The sequence below is a fragment of the Gadus morhua genome, chromosome 1, assembly GCF_902167405.1.
Source record: "Gadus morhua chromosome 1, gadMor3.0, whole genome shotgun sequence".
Classification (NCBI taxonomy): domain Eukaryota; kingdom Metazoa; phylum Chordata; class Actinopteri; order Gadiformes; family Gadidae; genus Gadus; species Gadus morhua.
The window spans coordinates 10,856,277-10,876,971 of NC_044048.1; the positions used below are offsets into that span (position 1 = coordinate 10,856,277).

Below are 20,695 nucleotides of genomic sequence, written 5' to 3' on the forward strand. Positions count from 1 at the left end.
AGTACACTGCTTAACGCTCTCCCATGCTTCTCTCCATCCAGTCTCCGCTCTGCCGGTTGCATTTGTTCCACTTTGGGATGCCTTCCATTTCGTAGCCTGTAAATTCATATCTGTGCATGACACACATTTCTCATTTAATTCTCAGAGACTTCACTTCGGGGTCACAACCGTCGGCTGGCTGTGTTCAAATGTCGGGGAGACTTCTGCCGGCCCGTCCTATTCCTTTTTCTTTCCTTACAACGCTTTATTCAGAGATATTTTATATCTATATGCATACATGTATGTCCTGTTTAGTGAGTGACTAATATCCATCGTCCACCCCGCTCTCTTCTCCCCATCTGGAGCACTACAAGCATAGCTAGGCTCATGGCTAGGCTCATGGCTAGGCTCATGGCTAGGCTCATGGCTAGGCTCATAGCTAGGCTTATAGCTAAGTTCATAGCTAGGCTCATGTCTAGGCTCATGTCTAGGCTCATGGCTAGGCTCATGGCTAGGCTCATGGCTAGGCTCATAGCTAGGCTCATGGCTAGGCTCATAGCTCATAGCTCATAGCTAGGCTCATAGCGCATAGCTAGTCTCATAGCTAGGCTCATAGCTAGGCTCATGGCTAGGCTCATAGCTAGGCTCATGGCTAGGCTCATAGCTAGGCTCATAGCTAGGCTCATGGCTGGGCTCATAGCTAGGCTCATGGCTAGGCTCATAGCTAGGCTCATGGCTAGGCTCATGGCTAGGCTCATGGCTAGGCTCATAGCTCATAGCTAGGCTCATAGCTAGGCTCAGCCCTTTCCTCTGCCTCTCCCTCGGGGCTGTGTCGTGTGCGGTGTTGTGTGGCGCTCTCACACTGTCTGGCGTGATCAGCGTCGGGGCAGGGAGCTGTCTCCCTGGCGGTGGGCGCTGAGGGGTTAACCTCAGAGTTCTCCCCCTGGCAGCAGTCAGCACCATCATAGTTGATCTCCTCCTCCTCCTCCTCCTCCTCCTCCTCCTCCTCCTCCTCCTCCTCCTCCTCCTCCACCTCCTCCCCCTCCTCCTCATGTCTCTCCGTAGCGAGTGATCCGCAGCAGAAGCCAATCCGTGGACACCACGGGTCACTATTTGAAGAAGCAACAATCCCTGTCCATCTTTAACAACCCCGCAGACAGCCACAAATCCCAAGGGATAGTAAGTACGGCCCCGCAAGCCCTCCGTGCTGGACTGGCTGGGGGGCTCGCTCTACCCCACCGCCGGGGCTTGCTCGTAGCGTAGCTCATATACTAGACCGCCCCTCCCTACACACCCTATCCCTTAACCCACTCCTAACCCGCTCCCACTGGACCGACCTCTGACGGAGCACGGTTGCACGGTGGGTCGGTCCGGTCATCCATGCCTTCTCAAAGACCCCCCCCCCCCGCTTAACGCTTTCTCCTCGTCTTCGTCAGGAGCTTCCTGTACGTATCAAAGCAGCCCTACTCTAACTCTAACATGACCTTTTTCTATTTTTAACTCTGATGCATCAGTGTTTGACCTTAATGTGCAGTTATTTCCACACGCTGTGTGTGTGCGTGTGTGTGTGTGTGTCTGTGCGTGTGTGTGCACACTTGCATACATGCTTCTCTCATCTATCCTGCACCACTTTCTTTAACAAGGAAATGTATAAATGGGCAGATTCTTGCTTTAACAGTCGCATTTTGTTTAGTATTTAGCAAGTAGTAATAGAATAAGAGTTTTAATCTGAAATGTGCATACTTATTTTTGGTCATTTTATGTGAATGATCAAGCAGTATATCCATAATTATTTTGTCAATGCAGGATTCCTAGAAATGTGCCTTCTCGTGGTTCACTGTATCCTAACATTACAGTTTGGATTCCAACATTACATTTTTGTCATTGCCATGAAAGGTATTATTCAACCATGATAGATGTATTTCATTTTAAATGAGGCCAGCCTTGTGTTCACCGTCGTGGTCTTTCTAAATGTGAAGTATGACTTTCTGTCCTCAAGTTGCGCTCTCCTCTGTGGTTCCTCCCAGGCGTCTGGCTCCTCTAACAGTACTCATTATTCTTGTCTTATTAAGCCCAGTGCCAGGCCTGTTCTGCCTTGTATTCTTCTGCTAACACATGCTTCATATAATACTGCATGAAATCTCATGGTGTTCTCTCTTTTTCTCGTCCCAACATTTCCTATTCTGCTGTTTCTCTCTTTCTCCCTCTCTCTCTCTCTCTCTCTCTCTCTCTCTCTCTCTCTCTCTCTCTCTCTCTCTCTCTCGCTCTCTCTCTCTCTCTTTCTCTCTCTCTCTCTCTCTCTCTCTCTCTCTCTCTCTCTCTCTCTCTCTCTCTCTCTCTCTCTCCCCTGTCCTCTCCTGTGTGATTTAGTCATTGCTTGTGCCAGGCAAAAGCCCTAATAAGTATGGACGTCGGGGCAGTGCCATAGGGATAGGAACAGTAGAAGAGGTTAATTTCCTATTCTCAATACTCCTATTGTTGTGTTTGAAGCACTGTTCACTAAATACCTGCATCCCTGCATCATGGCCCGTCACATAATTTTTTCACCTGAATTTCAGGACACAAATTGGACTCAAAATATCAGGATTTCTTAACGACCCATCTCATCAGTACAATGTTGTATTAAGCAAAGGATTTGCTGCTACTTGAGCCAGTACTAATTGCACATGAAGTGTTCATTAGTCACTCTGCACCAACTTTGATCCTGTCACCAAACTTTTTCTGTCACTTACTTTAAACTCCCTCTCTGTGCTTTCTGCTCTGTTGCAAAAGTCTGGGGATATTTGATGTCGCAGCTGAGTCGACACCCTGATTTGAATGTGCTCAGAGCACAAATTGTTAAGATATTCAAGAACATGTTTGAAGGATACTCTTCAAACATAAGCCAAGTTATATAAATGTTATTTTCGTAAGTCCCTATTTTAAGAGCGCACTGTTTGAAGAGCTTAAAATAGGAGCTTGGAAGCTTCGCTGCCGGGGAAGCCGAGGCTGGTAAAGCCTAGAGCCCCTCTCTTCTTCGGTTCTGCCCTGGCTCAGAGCCAACGGATCACACTCAAATGTTCTGCATATTTCACTGTTTCTTAATCACACCCAGAGGGCAGATCAGAACGTGTGCCGCCAGATAGCAAGTCGTTGAAGGGCCCATATTTCACCGCCAGGTGTGAGTGTGATTAGCCGTAACATGCCGCTTCAAAATCCCCCTCTAATCACCCTCTTGTGCCTTCACCAGTGGGAGGGTCCGCCCAGATGTTTGCTTGATAGATAAGCCCATTATGCTGTACTGGTTTGACTCAGCGCGGTAGCCCAGCGCGGCTGGGATATGAATCCCTATTACAACGGGACCACCTGTTTGATGGTGCCTTTATCTGAGGACGTGCTTGTCGGGGACATTACAAAATACCCTTATTTTAGCCTATTTAGTTGTATATAATGGCCTACCTTAAAACTGATTGATAATTTTAGGAGATAATTATTATTAAGTTGGACAGTCGGATCACCCACAATGATAACGACGATGATGAATTCAGTTTGAGTCTCAATATACTGTACCTCCAAGGAGATATTGAGATTAAAAGGTAAAAAATTACCTCATAATCTCAATAGCTCATTGAGAACTGATTAGTTTCAGGATATTCCCATTCACCCATTGGATAATCTTCACACATGGCACCATAGTGCCACAGGTCCTCGATATGAGGGGAAGAAAGGGTTGAGGGCAGCATTCTTATAGTGTGAAATACTGTCTACTTCAATGTCTGGCCGTTAAACAAGATTAATCTGAAGAAATCTATCCCTTTCAAAAAGCTATTTGTTTTTGCAAGCAAATATCTGCAAACTAAAATCCCAGTGCTGTGCGCTTCTATTAACCTTCATTACTTTTTTACAGTTAGGCTCACATAGTTGTCGGTATGAACAAATATAATTAGTCAAGTGGTTGAGAGCTCTAGTCACACTCTGGGTGCATGGTGATGCAGCTCAGACACAAGAACACACAGTATTGTTCCTAAAGATATATATTCATACAATTTGAGGGACAACTTCTTACTCCAAACAGATAGCAGAGCTTACGTCACCGTAGACGTGCTTCGGCCCACTTCCGAGATGGTCAATATAGGGCTCGACTCAGAATAGCGCGGCACGTTTTAACTGGTATTGGAAACGCATTTCAGCGCGACATGGTTTGACTCTGATCACCGAAAAGTAGGCTGGTATACCTAGCCAGATCTGTCCATCATACATGTGGGTGGACTCTCCCACTTGTCATGGTTAATCCCACTCACACCTGGTGAAACAATAGGATCCCTTTAAAGAATCATTGCCCCTTCGGCTCTGCCATGAAAACCCTTTAATCACACTTGTAATTATTAAAAGGGTGATATCATGCCACCAGGTGTGAGTCTGATGAGCTATTACAAGCCGTTTCACACTCACAACTTGTGGCATGATATCACTTCTTCAACAAGAATAGAAAAATAATTCGGTGAACTAAATCTGCAGATTAATCTGTCCAAAACAAAGTGCTTAATAGATCATTCCTAATTATGCATAAATGCTATGTGTATAACACTAGCCAAAACAATGTCTTCTGTACAAACACGGAATCTCCTGATCTCTTGTTTTGACCGTCCATTGTCGCTCCTCCGTAGTCTCTGATCATCCCTGGGAAAAGCCCGACCAGGAAGAAGTCTGGCCCCTTCAGTGCCAGGCGCAGCAGTGCCATCGGAATCGAGAACATTCAGGAAGTTCAGGAGAAGAGGTGAGTCCACGTTGTCTCTGTTCGTATTGTCTAATGTGTTTTTTAAATTCACAACCCTGTAGTGTGACCATCTTCTTACATGTATGTTAAACCGTGTGTGTGTGTGTGTTGTGTGTGTGTGTGTGTGTGTGTGTGTGTGTGTGTATTGTTTGTGTGTGTGTATTGTGTGTGTGTGTGTGGTGTGTGTATGCGTGTGTGTGTGTGTGTGTGTGTGTGTGCGTGTGTGTGTGTGTGCGTGTGTGTGTGTGTGTGTGTGTTCGCATGTGCGCGTAACAGTCGAGAGATTTTCTTAGCTACTCAGAAGATTCCTGACAGTGGCCACACCTCCCAGGACCCCAAATCAGAAGACTCGTCCAATCAGAGCACTCCGGAGGACCTAAGGACCTCGCCGACATACGCCAAGAACAGGTGTGCAAAATAATAACCGCATGGATACCATCCGCTCCCTAATGTGTAGTTTACATCATGAAGGGTGCTCATTTACTGTTGTTGAACAAACACGTGAGCTGTATAAGAATGGATAGAACCGTCCTGGGCGCTCAGCTCTTTACTCTGTGTCAGGGCTACGTCCATCCCTGAAGGTCACGACCTCTCGCGCTCCTCCTCCAACGCCAGCAGCTTCACCAGCGTGGTCGAGGAGAACGAGGCCCCCGAGGACTACGACACCGGCATGGTGGGCCCCGTGTGTGTGTGTGTGTGTGTGTGTGTGTGTGAGAGATAGCTAGAGAGAGAGAGATGTGTGTGTCATCACTATCTTGGTTTCACTTGCCCCCATTATTCATCCTTTATTCATGATTAGTAACGAGCATATAACACAAAGCAATAGCAGGTGGAATCAGATATTGTCCACTGTCCTTCATGGGATGGATGTGTGTGGTATGTGGTGCAGGAGAGCCTGTCGTCAGGAGGGACGCCACACAAGAGAGACTCTTTAACATACAGCACGTGGCTGGAGGACGGCATCAGCAGCACCAGCACCAACAGCAGGGGCAGCTCCACAGGTACCACTCACACACACACACACATACACACACACACACACACACACACACACACACACACACACACACACACACACACACACACACACACACACACACACACACACACACACACACACACACACACTGTAGTCGGGAGGGAGGGTCCCCTCTGTCCTTCCCGTATTGTTTAATGATTAAGTTCACCTTTGTGATTTAAGATCCAAGGTTTTTTTCCCTTGTTGTCCAATCTTTGTGTTTTGTGTATGCAGTTGTCATTGTGGGTGATTTGTGTCATTCTCGTGTTTCTCTGTCTTAAAGTGTTAGTAAAACAAAAACGACATATGAGATGTTCTTGTTTCAGCGGCTTGAGGTGCAGTTTCATTCTCTTATAACAAACACAATGTCCATTTACACTAACCCTAAAAATAACTTATGTCTCATCATGTGATGCTCGTCTCACAGGCAAGACTGAGGGACCTAAAGGAACAGAGATCCGGATCAAGCTGGAACGTCCACATGACCATCAGTCCTCCTCGGTGAGTCACGCCAGGAATCTCAGGAAACATACCGGTAATCAGTTGATGTGGATCTTACGCAATGCCCTAAGGATGTTGCTGTTGGTACTGCGATGGTGAGGCGCGTGTGTTTGATTGCGATCAACGTCGCTTCAGTGCCATTGTTATGGCTGACGGTTGTCTTCTGCTGTCTTTCCTCAACCCTGCTCCGTTGTGCTGTCTGTGTACAGAACTGTTAGCCCCTGACCCACCTGGTTGTGTCCTGGACCTTCCTCTGCAGGTGAGCCATCTCAATGCTGTGTGTTCTCCCTCCCAGGGTGTGATCTGGTGCCTGGAGTTTAGATCTGGAGGGATCGGTATGGTTGTGGAAGGAGGAGGATCATGTACAGAGCTTCCCCGAGTCTCGTTTTATGTGAACACCACAAATCCCCAAAAATTATCAATTGTAGACTTATTACAGATAAGTAGCATTTAGAGCTAATGCTAAGTTTAGCTTGGTAATATCTTTACAAAGTACATGTTTAAACCACGAATACAGCATAGAAAACCGTAAACGCCGAAACAGTAGTTGCTCTTTTGTTTTACCTATACCTCAAAGCTTCTATCTGTTTCCTTTTTTCTTTTCCCAAAGCATATCGATAAGTCACAATCCTCCCAGGCGAAGAGACGAGGGCAGACTCATGCTGTGACCGATGCTGATGATGAGGAGGAGGAGGGCGAAGAGGAAGAGGCCTGGCCAATCTGCTGGTCAGTGAGGCCTGAGAGCCCCCCAGGAAGCTTCAGAAAGCCTGGGAGACCCTGGGGAACGCCTTTAGGACCTTGAGAAGCCTGGATTAGAGTTTAGAGTATTAACGCAAAAAGGCCGTTTGCACTATATAGTTCCTATCCAACAACTCACTGATACGTTTAGCGCCTGTTCCTGTCACATGTGACCCAAAAGAGAACTCTATTCATTTACACAAGAAATATTATTTGTTTTGATGTTTGTTCGCTTCTGTCTGGTCAGGGCCTAGGTGATAGTGTCATTGAACTCTATGTAGTTGCAACCATTGCTGCTGTGGTTAAAATTTATAATTTTTCCCAGGCACCAAAAGCTTAGGCCCAATAAAAACTTCTAAGATTTAAGAGAATACCAAATGTTGAACATCAAATTTTGTTACAAAAAAAGAAGCCTCCATCATTGTGATTTTAAGGTTGTTGTACTCTATATAATTACTAGTGATAGTGCTCTACTTTGAGGGATAAATTGATTGTAACATGTCTTAACATGATATCGTTATCAAGTTCTCTTAAGATCTGCTGTAAGACTAAAATGTTAAACTTCTGACAACAGACATAATTTGTACCTTTAGCCAAGTTTCAATTGAAGTAATCTACCCACATCCCTGAAAGACATGAAAAATCCATTGACATGGCCGTAAAAGATTAATTGTTTATGATTTTATATTTGATAAACATGTGTTTAGATGGCAGTTTTAGATAAAATACACAATCAATATCCACATTTGACAGGAATTATATTGAAATGAACTGAAACACATAATAAATAATTATGGTATTCACATTCATTTTTGGCAAGGTACTCAAAATACTTAATGATACAGTCTGTGCACTCTGTTAGCCATGACGAAAAACGATTTTATCGGTTCATTCTAAGTGCTTATCCATCTCATCAGTCGATGTGGTGACCAACCTCTGTACATTATGTTTTCATTGATATTTTTGTATTTATTAAATCTATTCAGTTTTTTGGGAGTTGAGACATCTAATCGTGTGGAGTATAACTGTTATGCTAAATATCTGTGATAGTACTGGCATACTAAGTAATTTAATTCATCAGCCTGTTTGTGTACATATCTGTCAAAGCCAATTATCAGAATGCTGTCATCTGCAGAGCCCTGATCGATGCATTACTGTTGAAGGAAAGTTCATTTTTATAATAAATCAATTGGACATGGATCTGTTTCTAAAGGACATGGTGAAAAAACAGGAGAATGCGTTGATAATGTTGCTACACTACAACTTTTTTTGTTGTTGTTTTAAGGATGTCTCTATTTTCATTTTACATGTCCATATATATATATATAGAGAGAGCAAATAAATATTAAGTGGTTTTATTGTTCCATAATGCTTGTGCTCTTACCTCTCAATATCATTTTGACAGAAAGTTTAAGAATAAAAGATTTTTCCAGTGATTTTCTTTGTGGATTGCTTGCTAAATAAACACTCGATCGTAATTGTACAGAAACTATAATACAATACCAACAAAATTATATATTTGTCGTTGCAGGAATGCAAACGAAACTTCTTCGATTTCTACGTGCAAATACATTAATGGGAAATCGGTAGAAAATGAATCCTATAATTGAATTTCCAAATATTAAGTATCATCTTCTCGGCTGGCACACGTAGGGAATTGGCATTGATTTTGTGGGTTTCGAGCATACGCTTCTAGACGGAACCAAAGGACCGACATATCAACTCCATGAAACCGGAAGCGGCATATATCTGCAACGCACAAGGTAGAAGTAGTAATGCTAGGCTAGAGTCACATTGAAGTCTCCGGCTGAGGTTTCAGTAAGTTATATTTTCTTGTTGTGATGTTTGGTTGGGAATGAATTTTTGACTGTCTAACATATATGTCTAAAGAGCGACCTCTATTACGATATATTTGCATCGACCTCTGGAGAAGGTGACAAAGTAACGGGATGCTAGTTCTAATGCGCTAGCTGTATAGCTGTCATTGGCAAATGTGACATGTAACCTAATGTGTCACTATATTCGCGTTTTTTATTGTACTTTGGTCCAAATAAAAATAAGATATTATAGGTTGCAGACAACGAGGTGAACAATTGGTTAGATATTGGAAGCTGATCATGTTATTCACTGAAAAACAGTTCGTTGAAACACATCTTCCATATGTTGGGGGCTGTGGTTAATCTGTGTTTTGTTATCTTGTCAACAGGAGCGGGGTTGCCGGGTTTCAGATGAAGTTGGTGGATGGAAAGTTAGCCTGACAATGTTTACCTCAAGAGTTGTACCTCGTCTTGGCCAGCTTTGTAGAGTGACAAGTGGGTTCCGTTTTAAATGTATGACCCTATTCCGCCTATTCACATTGTTGATGCCACCACGTGACATTGGTGTATTTATTTTGGTTCCTAGATAAACTTCAAAACCATGGGCAGATCTTGAGGGAAAATCGACCACTTGCTCTTCGTGTTTGCTGCTCCAATTTTAATCCGAAACTCCGAAGCTACTCGACTGCAGCAGACAACAGGTCGCCTCCGCGATGGGTCCAGCTTGAGCATGAACTGGACGAGGCTCTCGTGCCTCGCAATCTCTCTGTGAGCCCTCTGGAGACCTGGCTGTGTCTGCGCTACTCCCTCCCTCCCCTCCTGGAGGCTCCACTGGCCCAGGAAGAGGCGGTGGGGGAGGCGTTGGAGGAGAAGGTGCTGCCACCTTCCTCTGTACCTGTGATGGAGGATGGCGAGGGCACGGTGACGCCTCTGAGCTGTAAGAATGTTCTGGAGATCAGGCGGCGCAAAATGAACCATCACAAGTACAAGAAGCTGATGAAACGGACCAAGTTTTTAAGAAGGAGGGTGCTTGAGGGTCGGGCAAAGAGGAAGCAGGTGAGTGCTTTGCTTTCGTCGGCCGTGTTGTGTTTCTTGAACATCACAGCGAGAGGTTTTGAACTATCAGTGTAAATGAGTACAGGTTTAGTTGATTTTCCATCTAGCATCTATAGATTAAAAGTGTCACCTACTTTGGTCTCTACTTGTGTGTTGTTTGTGTCCATGTCTACCATTTTTTCCATGACTGTTTGTATGTATACGCCTATGTCCTGTACAGAAGCGGTTTGAGAAGGACCTGACGCGGATCTGGAGACGGGCTGGACTGAAGAAGGCTCCAGAGGGATGGTCTCCTCCGAAGATATTCATTAAACGGCACGGAAACAGGCAGAACTGAGGTCTCTGCTGTCTGTCTCCAGGCACCGACCCCGCCATACTGGACTGCTCTGGACAGCTCTCCTTTCAAACTACTTTGTTTCAACCCTGGAAATATTTGACAGTGTTGTCAGCCTATACCATGTGTTGAATAAGTTATCAAGTACAGATAGAGCGTTTAATAAATACAATGACATGTTCAAAAATGTGTCTCTTTGTACTAATGTTTCGATTTTACACTACTGACGGAAGGGAAAATCCATTCACTTAACATTTACACGATTCTAACACTGGGTGGCAGTGTTGTGACGTAGCACAACACATGAAGGCAATAGGGCTACTAATGATGGCATATTGAAACTGAAAATATGATTTCAGAGTTACTAGGGTATCTGAGTTCGGTAAGACTGGTATTAAATATTTTATGATTGTACAGTGACATGTACCCTTCATTAAGTTTTTGGTTAATCCTAATGTCGAGGTCTCTTTGCAGCCAGACCCTAGCTCACCACAATAATAGGCCAGGACTATAGGAAATTGCAATACATTTATCTTGGAGTATGAAGTGTTTTCTTTCATAAACCTGGAAATCGGCGTCATTATTGCTTATCTTTCGGTTTTGGTTACCCTCGCAGACTATAACAGCAAACCCAATTCCCAACTTAAGCGGAAAATGTTATGTGCAATAAGCACATACATGCATAACAGCTGATTTTCATTACCTGAATGCATTACATGTTTTAACGGGCATCTATTACGTTATTATAATAGCTGCCTATTGGTACCATTTAGGGTGAGAGAAGATCATGAATTGTAGCGTTATCCCGGTCAATCGCAAAAACATTTCCGATCTCCTTCCTGTGAGTTGTTTACGTTAGGGACGAGACTAGTAAGGCAAATGAGAACCAGGATAAATATTGAGATTTAACAAAGCAATAACTGAAACATGTTACGACAATGGACATTTCTCAATCGGAACTCGCTCTGTTCCTCGCCGCTCAACCAACGCTACGAAAGTCCCGCCTTCTCCCTCGTTTACAACGGTTATTTGGAGCATCCCGTTCCAGGCGCTCCGTCGACGAGCGCGCCTGGGAACGATAGGGTGCCAATGCTGGAGCGGCATTGAGTTTCAGGAAAGTTCAGGGGCGGGGCGTCTGGATGAAGTACACTCAGGGGCTGCAGAGTTGCCTTTGTTTTCGGACAAGTCTGCCCAGGTGTCTTTGTTTTTTCCAACTGCTGATGCTCATAACTTACATTTCCTAAAATAGTTACTTTTTTCCAGCATCCCCATCTGCAAGGATTAACGGAGACATGTCGCCGCTTCAGAGTAAGAATTTGTTAGCCCTATTCATTTAAACAGAACAAATATTGAATATTTCTGTACCATAATAACATTTTGTCTTTATATTTCTTCATACAAAGAAATGTATGTCATATTGTCTTGTTGCCTGTAGTAAATAGCCCTATAATAAGCCCTTTATTGTTATTTGTAACTTTAAAAGTTCTTCTTGTGTGTTATGTGCCATTGTTAATTTATTAGTTTTATCCTATGCCTGTATAAATAGGCCTATTATATTTTTCTTTGCTACTTGGCCATAGCCTACGAATCACCAGAATATTTTTCCATGCCAATGCTTTGTCGTTTTAGCCCCTTTAGTGTCATTCAGCAATAGGAATAATACGAAAATATAACCTACATCTTTCTATTTGCCCACTTTTTTAACCTACGTCCTAGGTTAAAGTCCTTATTTTAACGTTTCAACCAAGAACTCCTCCACATGTCCTCTGTTGCGTTAAGTCTCTGCGATGCTTGCGGGCCGTGTGGTTTAACGAGCAATGTGTTGTGAGTTAACAGCGGTCTGCGCAGGAGAGTCAGCACAATCCCTCCAGCCTGTCATTAACTTGTTAGAGTGTCAGTAACGAGTGTTTCACCACGAGTGGGCTGCTTTGAGTCTGTAGGAGGTAAGGAAGGGGATTACCGCTCGAGCCAAGTTAACTGTAGTCTCTGGTCTAATGAACATATCTGTCTACACACTCGACCATACCATTGTACCGTAAAAGGTATACTATCAGCTCAGCGCTTTCTAATTGCGCATGCATCCACCCATGTATCCATTATTCCATAAACTAAAACATGTCTTTACAGCAAGCTGGGGATTGTTAGTTACAACCGAATTGACAAATTTAACCTTAATCCTACACACAAGGACACACACACACACACACACACACACACACACACACACACACACACACACACACACACACACACACACACACACACACACACACACACACACACACACACACACACACACACGCACACACAGATTTATGTATATGTTCTGGTCAGGTAGCCTGAGGCCTCTCTGAATATATCTTGGTCCTGAGGTGACTGCAGCCCCCTCAGATTAGTCTGTACTTGTTGACGGACCATGCTGACTAAGTAGATCTTTGCACTCTGATTCTGACTCACATCAGACTCACATCAGAGTCAGAGCTTTGTGCAAACGCAAGCATTACTTGAGCCCTAAAATGTATTTGTATAAAAAAAAGTTAAAACCAGGTGTGCTATATTAAATTATGCTTGGTGTGATTCTGCAGATGTAAACGAGTAGGCCTACAGCGAGTGGGATTATCATTAGGGAAAGTGTCTATCATTATGCTGTGCAATTCAGAAGCATGTCGTTAAGTCCTAAGTGTTAAATCAAAGTGAGTCATCAGCCACTGTGACCCAGCGTGGGAGATGAGAGGAAATTACAGGTTTCTGCAATGGTTGTTTGTTTTCTACTTCTGTTGGAGGATTTATCCCTCTTCATCCAGATCCCACCGACGCTCTGCGGTGTGAAATTATGCGCGTCTGCACGCTTATTGAAATGCTGCCACGGGACTTCATACTCATTACACATTTTTGGCATTTTAATACTCTAGGCTACTCCTGAAGGTCAAGGAAACGGTACAAATCGTAGCCTAGGTATTGTATATATGATGGTGAATGTGTGAATACGGTTCCTGCCGAATCACAGCCTTGCCATAAACTGCGGTGGCTATATGAATAGCGACCCTGTATGCTTTGCCCTTAATGTGGCTCCGCTGGCTCTTGAACAAACAGCACATAGAATAGTCCCCCGGGGGAGGGGGAAACTGGCATGAGAACCGTTAGAAACGTTTCCCATCCCTAGAAGGATAATCTTGAAGTAGCTGTAGAAATGAGGTGCAATCTAGAAGTATATGTAAAAAAAAGAGGTTAGATGCATAATCTAGAAATAGACACACCAAAAAGCCAGAATCTCGAAATAGATGTAGATAAGAGCCATAGAGCATATGATGACTCCCATGTGTTGGTGTAATTTATGGAGAATTGATGATAATACCTTTTACTGTTTTGGATGTTATAAGTAGGATTTAGCATTTTTTTGGCATTAGTTTATCTGGTGCTCTTGTCCAAGTCATCATTGCTGTCCCTTTAACTGCAGCACAAGCACATCTGCTGCAGCTGTTTACCCTCAACCCCCTCCCCGTTCTTAAGATCAGTTCGGCCTTTGCGCTAACGCTGCAAAAAATAAAATAAACATCAGGTTTTTACAAGCTTATGACTTAACCGTGGGTGTTGTTTTGACGAAACCTGCATTTCATTGGATAAGTGGGACCCTGAACCTAATACAATGGACTTGTTTCTTTCAGTTCTCGCGGTCCTCCTGCTGCCAAGTGGTAAGAAAAATGTATTTCCCAATTCTGTAACATCTTCTTGTGACCAATGGTCCTGGATGTTTGTAGCTTCATTCAGTTGTTTAGTCTGCATCCACTTGGCATCATTTAATCAACAATAACGGTTTAGTTTCTGACTTCTGTTCAGGAGTGAGTTTCCGTCTCTATGTGTTTTTCATTGGTCCATCCATCGACCAATCAATTCGTCCGTCTGAACAGCTTGGTGTCAGAGCGGCGACTATAGGCAGCAGGGAGGGCTGGTGGAGACCAAGAACTTCACCTACCCGGCGGGCTCCCGGGCCGTGCTGCCCTGCCACAGCCCCCGCATGGTGTGGACCCGGGACCGGCTGCGGGACCGCCAGAGGGTGGTCCACTGGGACCTGGTCCGCACCGCCCCCGAGTACTCCGTGGAGCGGCTCCTGGACATGTCCCCCGGGGACGGGCCCCAGCCCCAACAGAGGCTCTACAACGCCTTCAACAAGGGCCGTGTGTCCGTCCCGCAGACGGCCTTCAGCGACGGGAACTTCTCCCTCGTCATCAACAGTGAGTGTTCCCTTTCTTAAAGCTCGGGGGTTCAAACGGAGCTCTGAACCACGTCGATCCAACGGTTGTTTTGGTGTGCTTCATTTCCCCCTCGGCAGACGTGTCCAACGCAGACAGAGGGGTCTACACGTGTAACCTGCACCACCACTACTGCCAGGTCCACCAGTCCGTTAAGATCCAGCTCAACGTCACCAAATCAGGTGCTGCTCTGTCCTTCATGTGGAGGGAGATGATCGAGCTTCAAATACATTTGGACATTTTTATATCTAAATGCATTTGGAAAATTATTTTCGGTGTTTTTGTGTCAAGAACTGAGAAGTAACATCAACTAAAGTCCCTCTTTCCCTTTTCTCCCCGCAGCCCGTAAGGAGAAGCGCTACTGGGACGGCGAGCGCACCGTGTTCGTGGTGCTCCTGGGCCGCTCGGTGGCGCTGCCCTGCGTCAACCGGCGCCCCCTGTGGCGGGACGGCCTGCAGGAGGACCAGCAGCAGGTGGCCCACTGGGACTACCAGGCCCCCGGCGTGCGCCAGGACCGGGCGGACCGCTTGGTGGACCTCTACGCCTCGGGCGAGCGGCGGGAGTACGGGCCGGTGTTCACCCCCGGCAAGATGAGCCTGGAGGAGGACGCCTTCTCCGACGGGGACTTCTCCCTGAGCATCGCGCACCTGGAGCCCGAGGACCGGGGGCTGTACTCCTGCCACCTGCACCACCACTACTGCGGCGTGTACGAGAGGCGCATCTTCCGGCTGACCGTGGGACCCCCCCGGCGGCGCACTCCCACTGCTCCTTCCCCTCCTCCTCCTCCTCCCCCTGCTCCCCCCGTGCCGACCTCGGCCCCCAGGGTCCCTGCCCGCGCCGAGCCCGACTTCAGTAAGGAGAGAGGTCTGTACGCGGTCCCTACGGGAACACAAACGGGTTCCAATCGAAGGAATATTAAAGAAAAATACAGAAACGTCCTGAAATGGAAAATGAGTCCTAAGAGATGGAGGGCGTCGGGTGAAACGACTTGGTGTGTTTAGAAGCATATTTGGTTAGTTGAGTCAGTTGGTCCTCTTGCCAATTTTGCCTCGCCTCAACCCTCTGGTTTTGTGTTCAAGCTGAAAAGGGAAGAGGAGGTTGTGGTGAATGCGCAGAAAGAAACAAAGAAAGACTGATTTGTATGTTAAACTGTGTCTGTCATGGTTCACGAAGCGGTCTACAGTAAATAGCCACTAATTGTCCTAACCGGAAACAGGGTTGTTTCCACTGCATTCCTGGGTTTAGTAGGAGGACCCTAAGAGTTTCAACTACAGGCTATGTTGCTCTTGCTTTTTGTTTATTTCTCCTCCACTTGGATTCAGGTCAGCGTCCGAACCAACCAGTATCTGTCTGTGGCTGCGGCTTGTTTATCAGTAGTTCAGGGAAGCAACATCTGTTACATCTGCTCAACATCTGTGATGACTAGTGAGAAAAGAGAAAAATGAGGAGGGAGTTCAGGTATGTGTTGGATCATAGATCCTCCTTCCTCCTTTGAACGAGGAGCCTTAGGAGCATCTAACAGCTCTATATATTACACATGTAGAAAGGCCCAAGTCGGAGAGATGGGATCCTGTCTGGTTCTTCTGGTCTATGCCAGCAAAGTAAACAAGCTGAAATCTTGCAAGGCGGCCCCGCCTTGCAAGATTAAGCCGCATCACAAAGTGCTCCAAATCAGATTACAGCAATTATCTGTCATTGACAAAACAACATAGCGGCCTCTCTGTGGTTTAATGCTGTAATTATTGCTGACAAGTTAAACGTTGCTGGGTGATAATGAGGTGGGCCGGGTCGAGCCGTGGAAGAGAGGGTCCATGAATCTTAAATGAATTGACCCCCACACACGCTGTTGTACCCAGCACAGCTTGTGGGGACCGTCCCTCTGCATGTGGCCGCTTGTCTGAACTGTCAGACAAAATGCTAAGCAAGCAACAGATGAAGGCTTTGTGGCTTCCTCACCAGGGGGGGCTGGGTGGTGCCGGGGAAGGGGGTCCCTGGTTGAGTTCCACAGATGACCTTGAACACGACATATGGAGTTGTGTTCATGGTAAGCACTATAAACATTAGCAGGTGATAATCGCCAAACCTGCGCCGCCTCCGCCCACATGAGGTCATTTCCTGCCTCGTCCGGCCTGATTACGAGCCATTCATCTGGTTGTCCTGGTCTCTTTGATCTGTTAGCTGGTCTGCAGGTGAAGAATCAAGACATCATCCCTCAGACAAAATACTATTATTATTAACAGTGTTTTGGCAGAAACTAAAGCAGTTATCTCCACAGACCTTATCTTCACTTCATAGAAATTGAAATTGTTTATTTTCTTTTAACGGCTTTCTCTTTGGAAAACCAAAGAGACAGTCTGAGAATTTTGTTCTATTTTCAAAGCAATAATTTCAGCTTTTACTGACATTACCACCTGAGTTATATTGTCAATAATATATTCCTCCTGTCAACTATGCGGCAGTCCTCAGATTTACGGTATGAACTTAGAGGAACTGTTCATAGGGAAATTGACTACACAAAAACAACTGACCTATTTCTAAGTCAAACACAGGGTGCAACTTATAACTGCGTTGTGATGGTACAATATACTTTAGCTCCTGAGCCAAATTGATGGAGAACTAGATAGTATTTCTTGGAGTCCCAGGGAAGGGCTTATTACCAGACCAAATGGGTGTTTACACATTGACCCTTCGGGGAACATCTGCTAAGAAGATTCCACTGCGACTAAGCCTCTGTTGGGCGTACCGTGGGCCAGAAGAGGGCAGACAGTAGTTGAGAATAGTCCCTCTGTTGTGGTTAAATGTGGTACCCAATATAGAGTTATAACGGCTGTAGTCTTGCTAGCTTCTTATGTTTTTTTCATTGTTGACGTAACTGTTGTTTTCATAGGATTTGTTGAAGCCTTAAAAAAAAGAAAAAGGTGTCGCATGTTTTTTTTTCCATGCGTGCTGAAATGGCTTCTGTGTTTATTGGAAGAAGTGGGAGAGAGAGTCAGACAGACGGACTGACCACATACAAAATGTTATTTTTCCTGCTGGTTCTGTTCTTCTGGTTAGGTCTGTGTGTTTCTAGAAGAGAAAGAAACCCAGCTGCATGACATAAGCTCTGGAAGCCATTACAGCCAAAAGCATTTTGACATTTAACTCCTGGCCGCCCCATTCTCTGGCCGGCTCTTGGAAACATGTGAATTAGTCTCTGAAAAGAATAACATTTGGACACATTTGGATGTTATTTTCAATCTACAGTAAATCTATATGAACCTTTCTGAGTTATAACATACAATACACAAAAAAATGATGTATGTCCATATACGTATATAAACGTCTTATATCTGGGTGACAGTGAGTATGCCAATTTAATCTAGCAGTAAAGCAATAGAAAAGAGATTAAGATTAGATTAAAAAAAAGTTCAAGATTTGATTTCCCCTGGGCTCACAGGCGAGACTAGACTATTATTAAATATAATACAGTGAGCTTCAAAAGCCTTTCAAGCCTATTCAATTGAGACTGTTGTGGTTCCACCAGGCACCAACGAGGTGGAGATGCCAAGAGTGGTGAACGTCATCCTTCCAGAGCAGCAGGGTCACATGACGCAGCAGCTGGGTTACATCCTGGCTACCTTCTTCCTGCTGGCCCTCCTCCTAGCCGCCATCATTGTGCTTACGCGGCGACGCAGAAAGAGAGGTACTGTTGTCACTGTCCACGTTGTAGTTTGCTATACCTCCACCGGGCCGAGCGATCCACAGTTCCCTAACTACATGTTAGCTGATATAGTATAGAGGAATATTAAAGAAACACTCACTTGCTTTTGTACAATTGCACATTTACTTGATTCTGTGTTTGATTTTGTGTTTTCATTACAGAGACAGACTACGAACTCCGCACATATGATCGGTAATATCCATTTAACATTATTTTAATTCAAATGATCAAAATACATAATTCATGTAATTTGCACTATTTGGTCAAATTGTGATCACTTGGTAATAATCTATGAAATGTTATTTCTTTGCAGAGGCCATGAGCTCTGTGTTGGTGAGGTGTCAATGACCAGCACAGAGATGAAGACTTGCCATCAGGAACCTCTGAATTCAAGTAAGTCTGGTCAACACACACACACACACACACACACACACACACACACACACACACACACACACACACACACACACACACACACACACACACACACACACACACACACACACACACACACACACACACAAACAGAAACACTGCTATAATCTCCTTTGGATTTTATTATATTATAACAAATTTCTAAACTTGGCCCTTCCATAGATTACAAGAACAACCTACTGAAGGAGATGGACATGTCCAAAGGCTGCAATCAGGGTGAGTAGAAAATGTGAGAAAGGCCAAATGAAAGATGCAATGTCTAACATTTCTACAAACTTCTATCTTAAAATGTCAAAGGAATAAAGGAAAAAGTCAGAGCTGATTTTCAGAATGTTTGCAATAAAATCACAAGGAAAAAGTCAAAGCTGATTATGATTTTCGTAATGTTAGCCGTAAAATCACATCCTGTTGCTGATATATTCTACAAATAAAAATGGCTGGCCAGCCTGTAACTCTCTTTGTTTACAAGACTCGTAGACACTCACAAAACCCTTCCCACTCACCCCAAACCCCTCCCCCTCACGCCCCCACGCCAGCAGAGTTCACGTCCTCCCACCTACTGGGGCTCATTCTTACACATTGCAACTTTAATGCCAGTAAAATAAGAAAACATTCAAGGTCTCAGCAGAATTCACCCAAAGGAAGAAGTCAAAGGATCTCTTTAATCACGGCTCTTTCCCTCTTCCATTCACTCTGCCCTCAGACTTGGAGGGGAAGATGTGGCTGTGATGTGAGATTGGTGGATTGCTACTGGCAGGTCCAGGGCAGTGGAGAGAGGAATAAGTGGGAGGACGAGGCCATGCAGAGACCAAAGATGGGCGACTGTGTAAGGACAGGAGGATAATTCCCTCTGCTCTGATTCTGGCTCAGCCAGAATGTCTAGGAAAATAATCGTTTTTTAAAGTTTTATACACATTTGTTTCTCTTATCTACAATATGGTTTAACATATATTTTTGTCGTTACATTTTCGTAAGTATCTTGTCACGTCATTTTACATTACATAGTTGGTTCTTTCTCAAGTGGTTCTAAAGTGCATGCTTTGCTTGTTGTATGTGTGTAGTTTCTGTCTGTGTGCTTACACAGCCTCAACATGTGTGCACTTTATTGTACACAATTCATCTTAAAGATTAATGAATTATAATACCTTTTAACACAATATGCTTTACTGTAATACAGAACTCTTCCGCTAAATTCATTGGTTAAGCACAATGTATTTAGGCAGTATTTGATGATTTTTGAAGTGAATATTACAGAGGTTTCCCGTTTTTATAGGATGCCTCAATATTACCAACAAGAAATACTCTTTTCAACATACTTCATAATTCATAGGAAATATAAACAGGGAAATAAGAAAACGATTTCACACCCATAAAACTCAATTGCATTGTGAATTATCACAATAAGAATGTAAGGAAGATGGACTGAATCTGACACAACTCAGGAATTAAGTAGGTAAAATTGTCTATCCTCTTCCATCTAAATATTTGTTATTATTTATGTAGGTTGGTTTTACAAGCAAACATTGTTTTAAAGAAACCCTGGTTGGCTTTCTATAATTAGATCTGCTGGTAAATGCATGCACACTTTTCGTAAACAACCTCTATACACTTTGTTGTCATGGGGCACTTAATCACCTACTTTGTTTAAGACAAACACAACCTCGAGTGCCTTTTTCTATTGCGTTCTTTTTTTCAATAAAGGACTCTTGTTTTTGCACGATGTAAACTAGATCTACTGGTTAACTCATTGTGGGCGTATGATGTGATGAAGGCACTCTAATTCTTGCAACTATGTTGCTCACAGTTGGATGAACTGTGTTGAACCACTCATTGGGCACATTATTCGAATATTTTGTGAGCGTGTATGGCCCCAAAATATAATAAATATTATTGTTTATTTAGTGTTCCAGCTGCTCGCCTTCCTCGATGTTAAAGAGCTATACAACACCACCCCCTACTGTTTCATTCATGTGAAAACCCGGAGACATAAACATTTCCATATATATTATTTTTTTATATATATATATATATATATATATATATATATAGGCCCTACAAAACCAAATAATCAGGTAAAGGTATTGCTATTGACTAGTTATCCTAATATAATC

General features: G+C 44.1%; 3 protein-coding genes across 17 annotated transcripts in view; all 3 read left to right on the forward strand.

Annotated features, from left to right (window-relative positions):
• rap1gapa (RAP1 GTPase activating protein a) overlaps positions 1-8,429 on the forward strand; it is a 55,042-nt gene extending 46,613 nt beyond the window's left edge. For 11 of the 14 annotated variants that reach the window (XM_030359004.1, XM_030359040.1, XM_030358988.1 and 8 more), the window contains 9 exons: positions 1,045-1,158; positions 2,350-2,427; positions 4,626-4,735; positions 5,012-5,143; positions 5,297-5,408; positions 5,625-5,736; positions 6,181-6,254; positions 6,464-6,513; positions 6,865-8,429. In XM_030359004.1, the coding sequence (XP_030214864.1) occupies positions 1,045-1,158; positions 2,350-2,427; positions 4,626-4,735; positions 5,012-5,143; positions 5,297-5,408; positions 5,625-5,736; positions 6,181-6,254; positions 6,464-6,472 (741 nt within the window). In that variant the 3' untranslated portion in view covers positions 6,473-6,513; positions 6,865-8,429. The remainder of the gene's footprint in view (positions 1-1,044; positions 1,159-2,349; positions 2,428-4,625; positions 4,736-5,011; positions 5,144-5,296; positions 5,409-5,624; positions 5,737-6,180; positions 6,255-6,463; positions 6,514-6,864) is intronic. The other 3 variants (XM_030358980.1, XM_030358952.1, XM_030359030.1) reach the window with 3 other exon arrangements.
• Positions 8,430-8,681: 252 nt separating this feature from the next.
• On the forward strand, positions 8,682-10,390 carry aurkaip1 (aurora kinase A interacting protein 1). 2 transcript variants are annotated; one of them, XM_030364134.1, is made up of 4 exons: positions 8,682-8,810; positions 9,199-9,304; positions 9,396-9,865; positions 10,086-10,390. In XM_030364134.1, exons 2-4 carry the CDS (start codon positions 9,253-9,255, stop codon positions 10,200-10,202), a joined length of 639 nt encoding a protein of 212 aa, XP_030219994.1. In that variant the 5' UTR covers positions 8,682-8,810; positions 9,199-9,252; the 3' UTR covers positions 10,203-10,390. The 2 variants fall into 2 exon arrangements, with proteins under 2 accessions (XP_030219994.1, XP_030219987.1); XM_030364127.1 differs by having other exon boundaries at positions 8,715-8,810; positions 9,196-9,304.
• Positions 10,391-11,313: 923 nt separating this feature from the next.
• Positions 11,314-20,481, forward strand: mxra8b (matrix-remodelling associated 8b). Its single transcript, XM_030360802.1, has 10 exons — positions 11,314-11,507; positions 13,865-13,891; positions 14,108-14,431; positions 14,530-14,631; positions 14,792-15,313; positions 17,973-18,131; positions 18,311-18,341; positions 18,463-18,542; positions 18,747-18,800; positions 19,288-20,481. The coding sequence occupies exons 1-10, from the start codon at positions 11,492-11,494 to the stop codon at positions 19,311-19,313; spliced, it is 1,341 nt and encodes a 446-aa protein (XP_030216662.1). The 5' UTR covers positions 11,314-11,491; the 3' UTR covers positions 19,314-20,481.
• Positions 20,482-20,695: the final 214 nt, after the last annotated feature.

Excerpts from the sequence above, each read along its gene's own strand:
- aurkaip1 (XM_030364134.1), top strand. The coding sequence starts at position 9,253 with ATGTTTACCTCAAGAGTTGTACCTCGTCTTGGCCAGCTTTGTAGAGTG. Across the intron at positions 9,305-9,395 it reads CCAGCTTTGTAGAGTGACAA|ATAAACTTCAAAACCATGGG; the intron begins GTGGGTTCCGTT and ends TTTGGTTCCTAG. Across the intron at positions 9,866-10,085 it reads GTCGGGCAAAGAGGAAGCAG|AAGCGGTTTGAGAAGGACCT; the intron begins GTGAGTGCTTTG and ends TGTCCTGTACAG.
- mxra8b (XM_030360802.1), top strand. Across the intron at positions 18,342-18,462 it reads GAACTCCGCACATATGATCG|AGGCCATGAGCTCTGTGTTG; the intron begins GTAATATCCATT and ends ATTTCTTTGCAG. Across the intron at positions 18,801-19,287 it reads GTCCAAAGGCTGCAATCAGG|ACTTGGAGGGGAAGATGTGG; the intron begins GTGAGTAGAAAA and ends CTCTGCCCTCAG.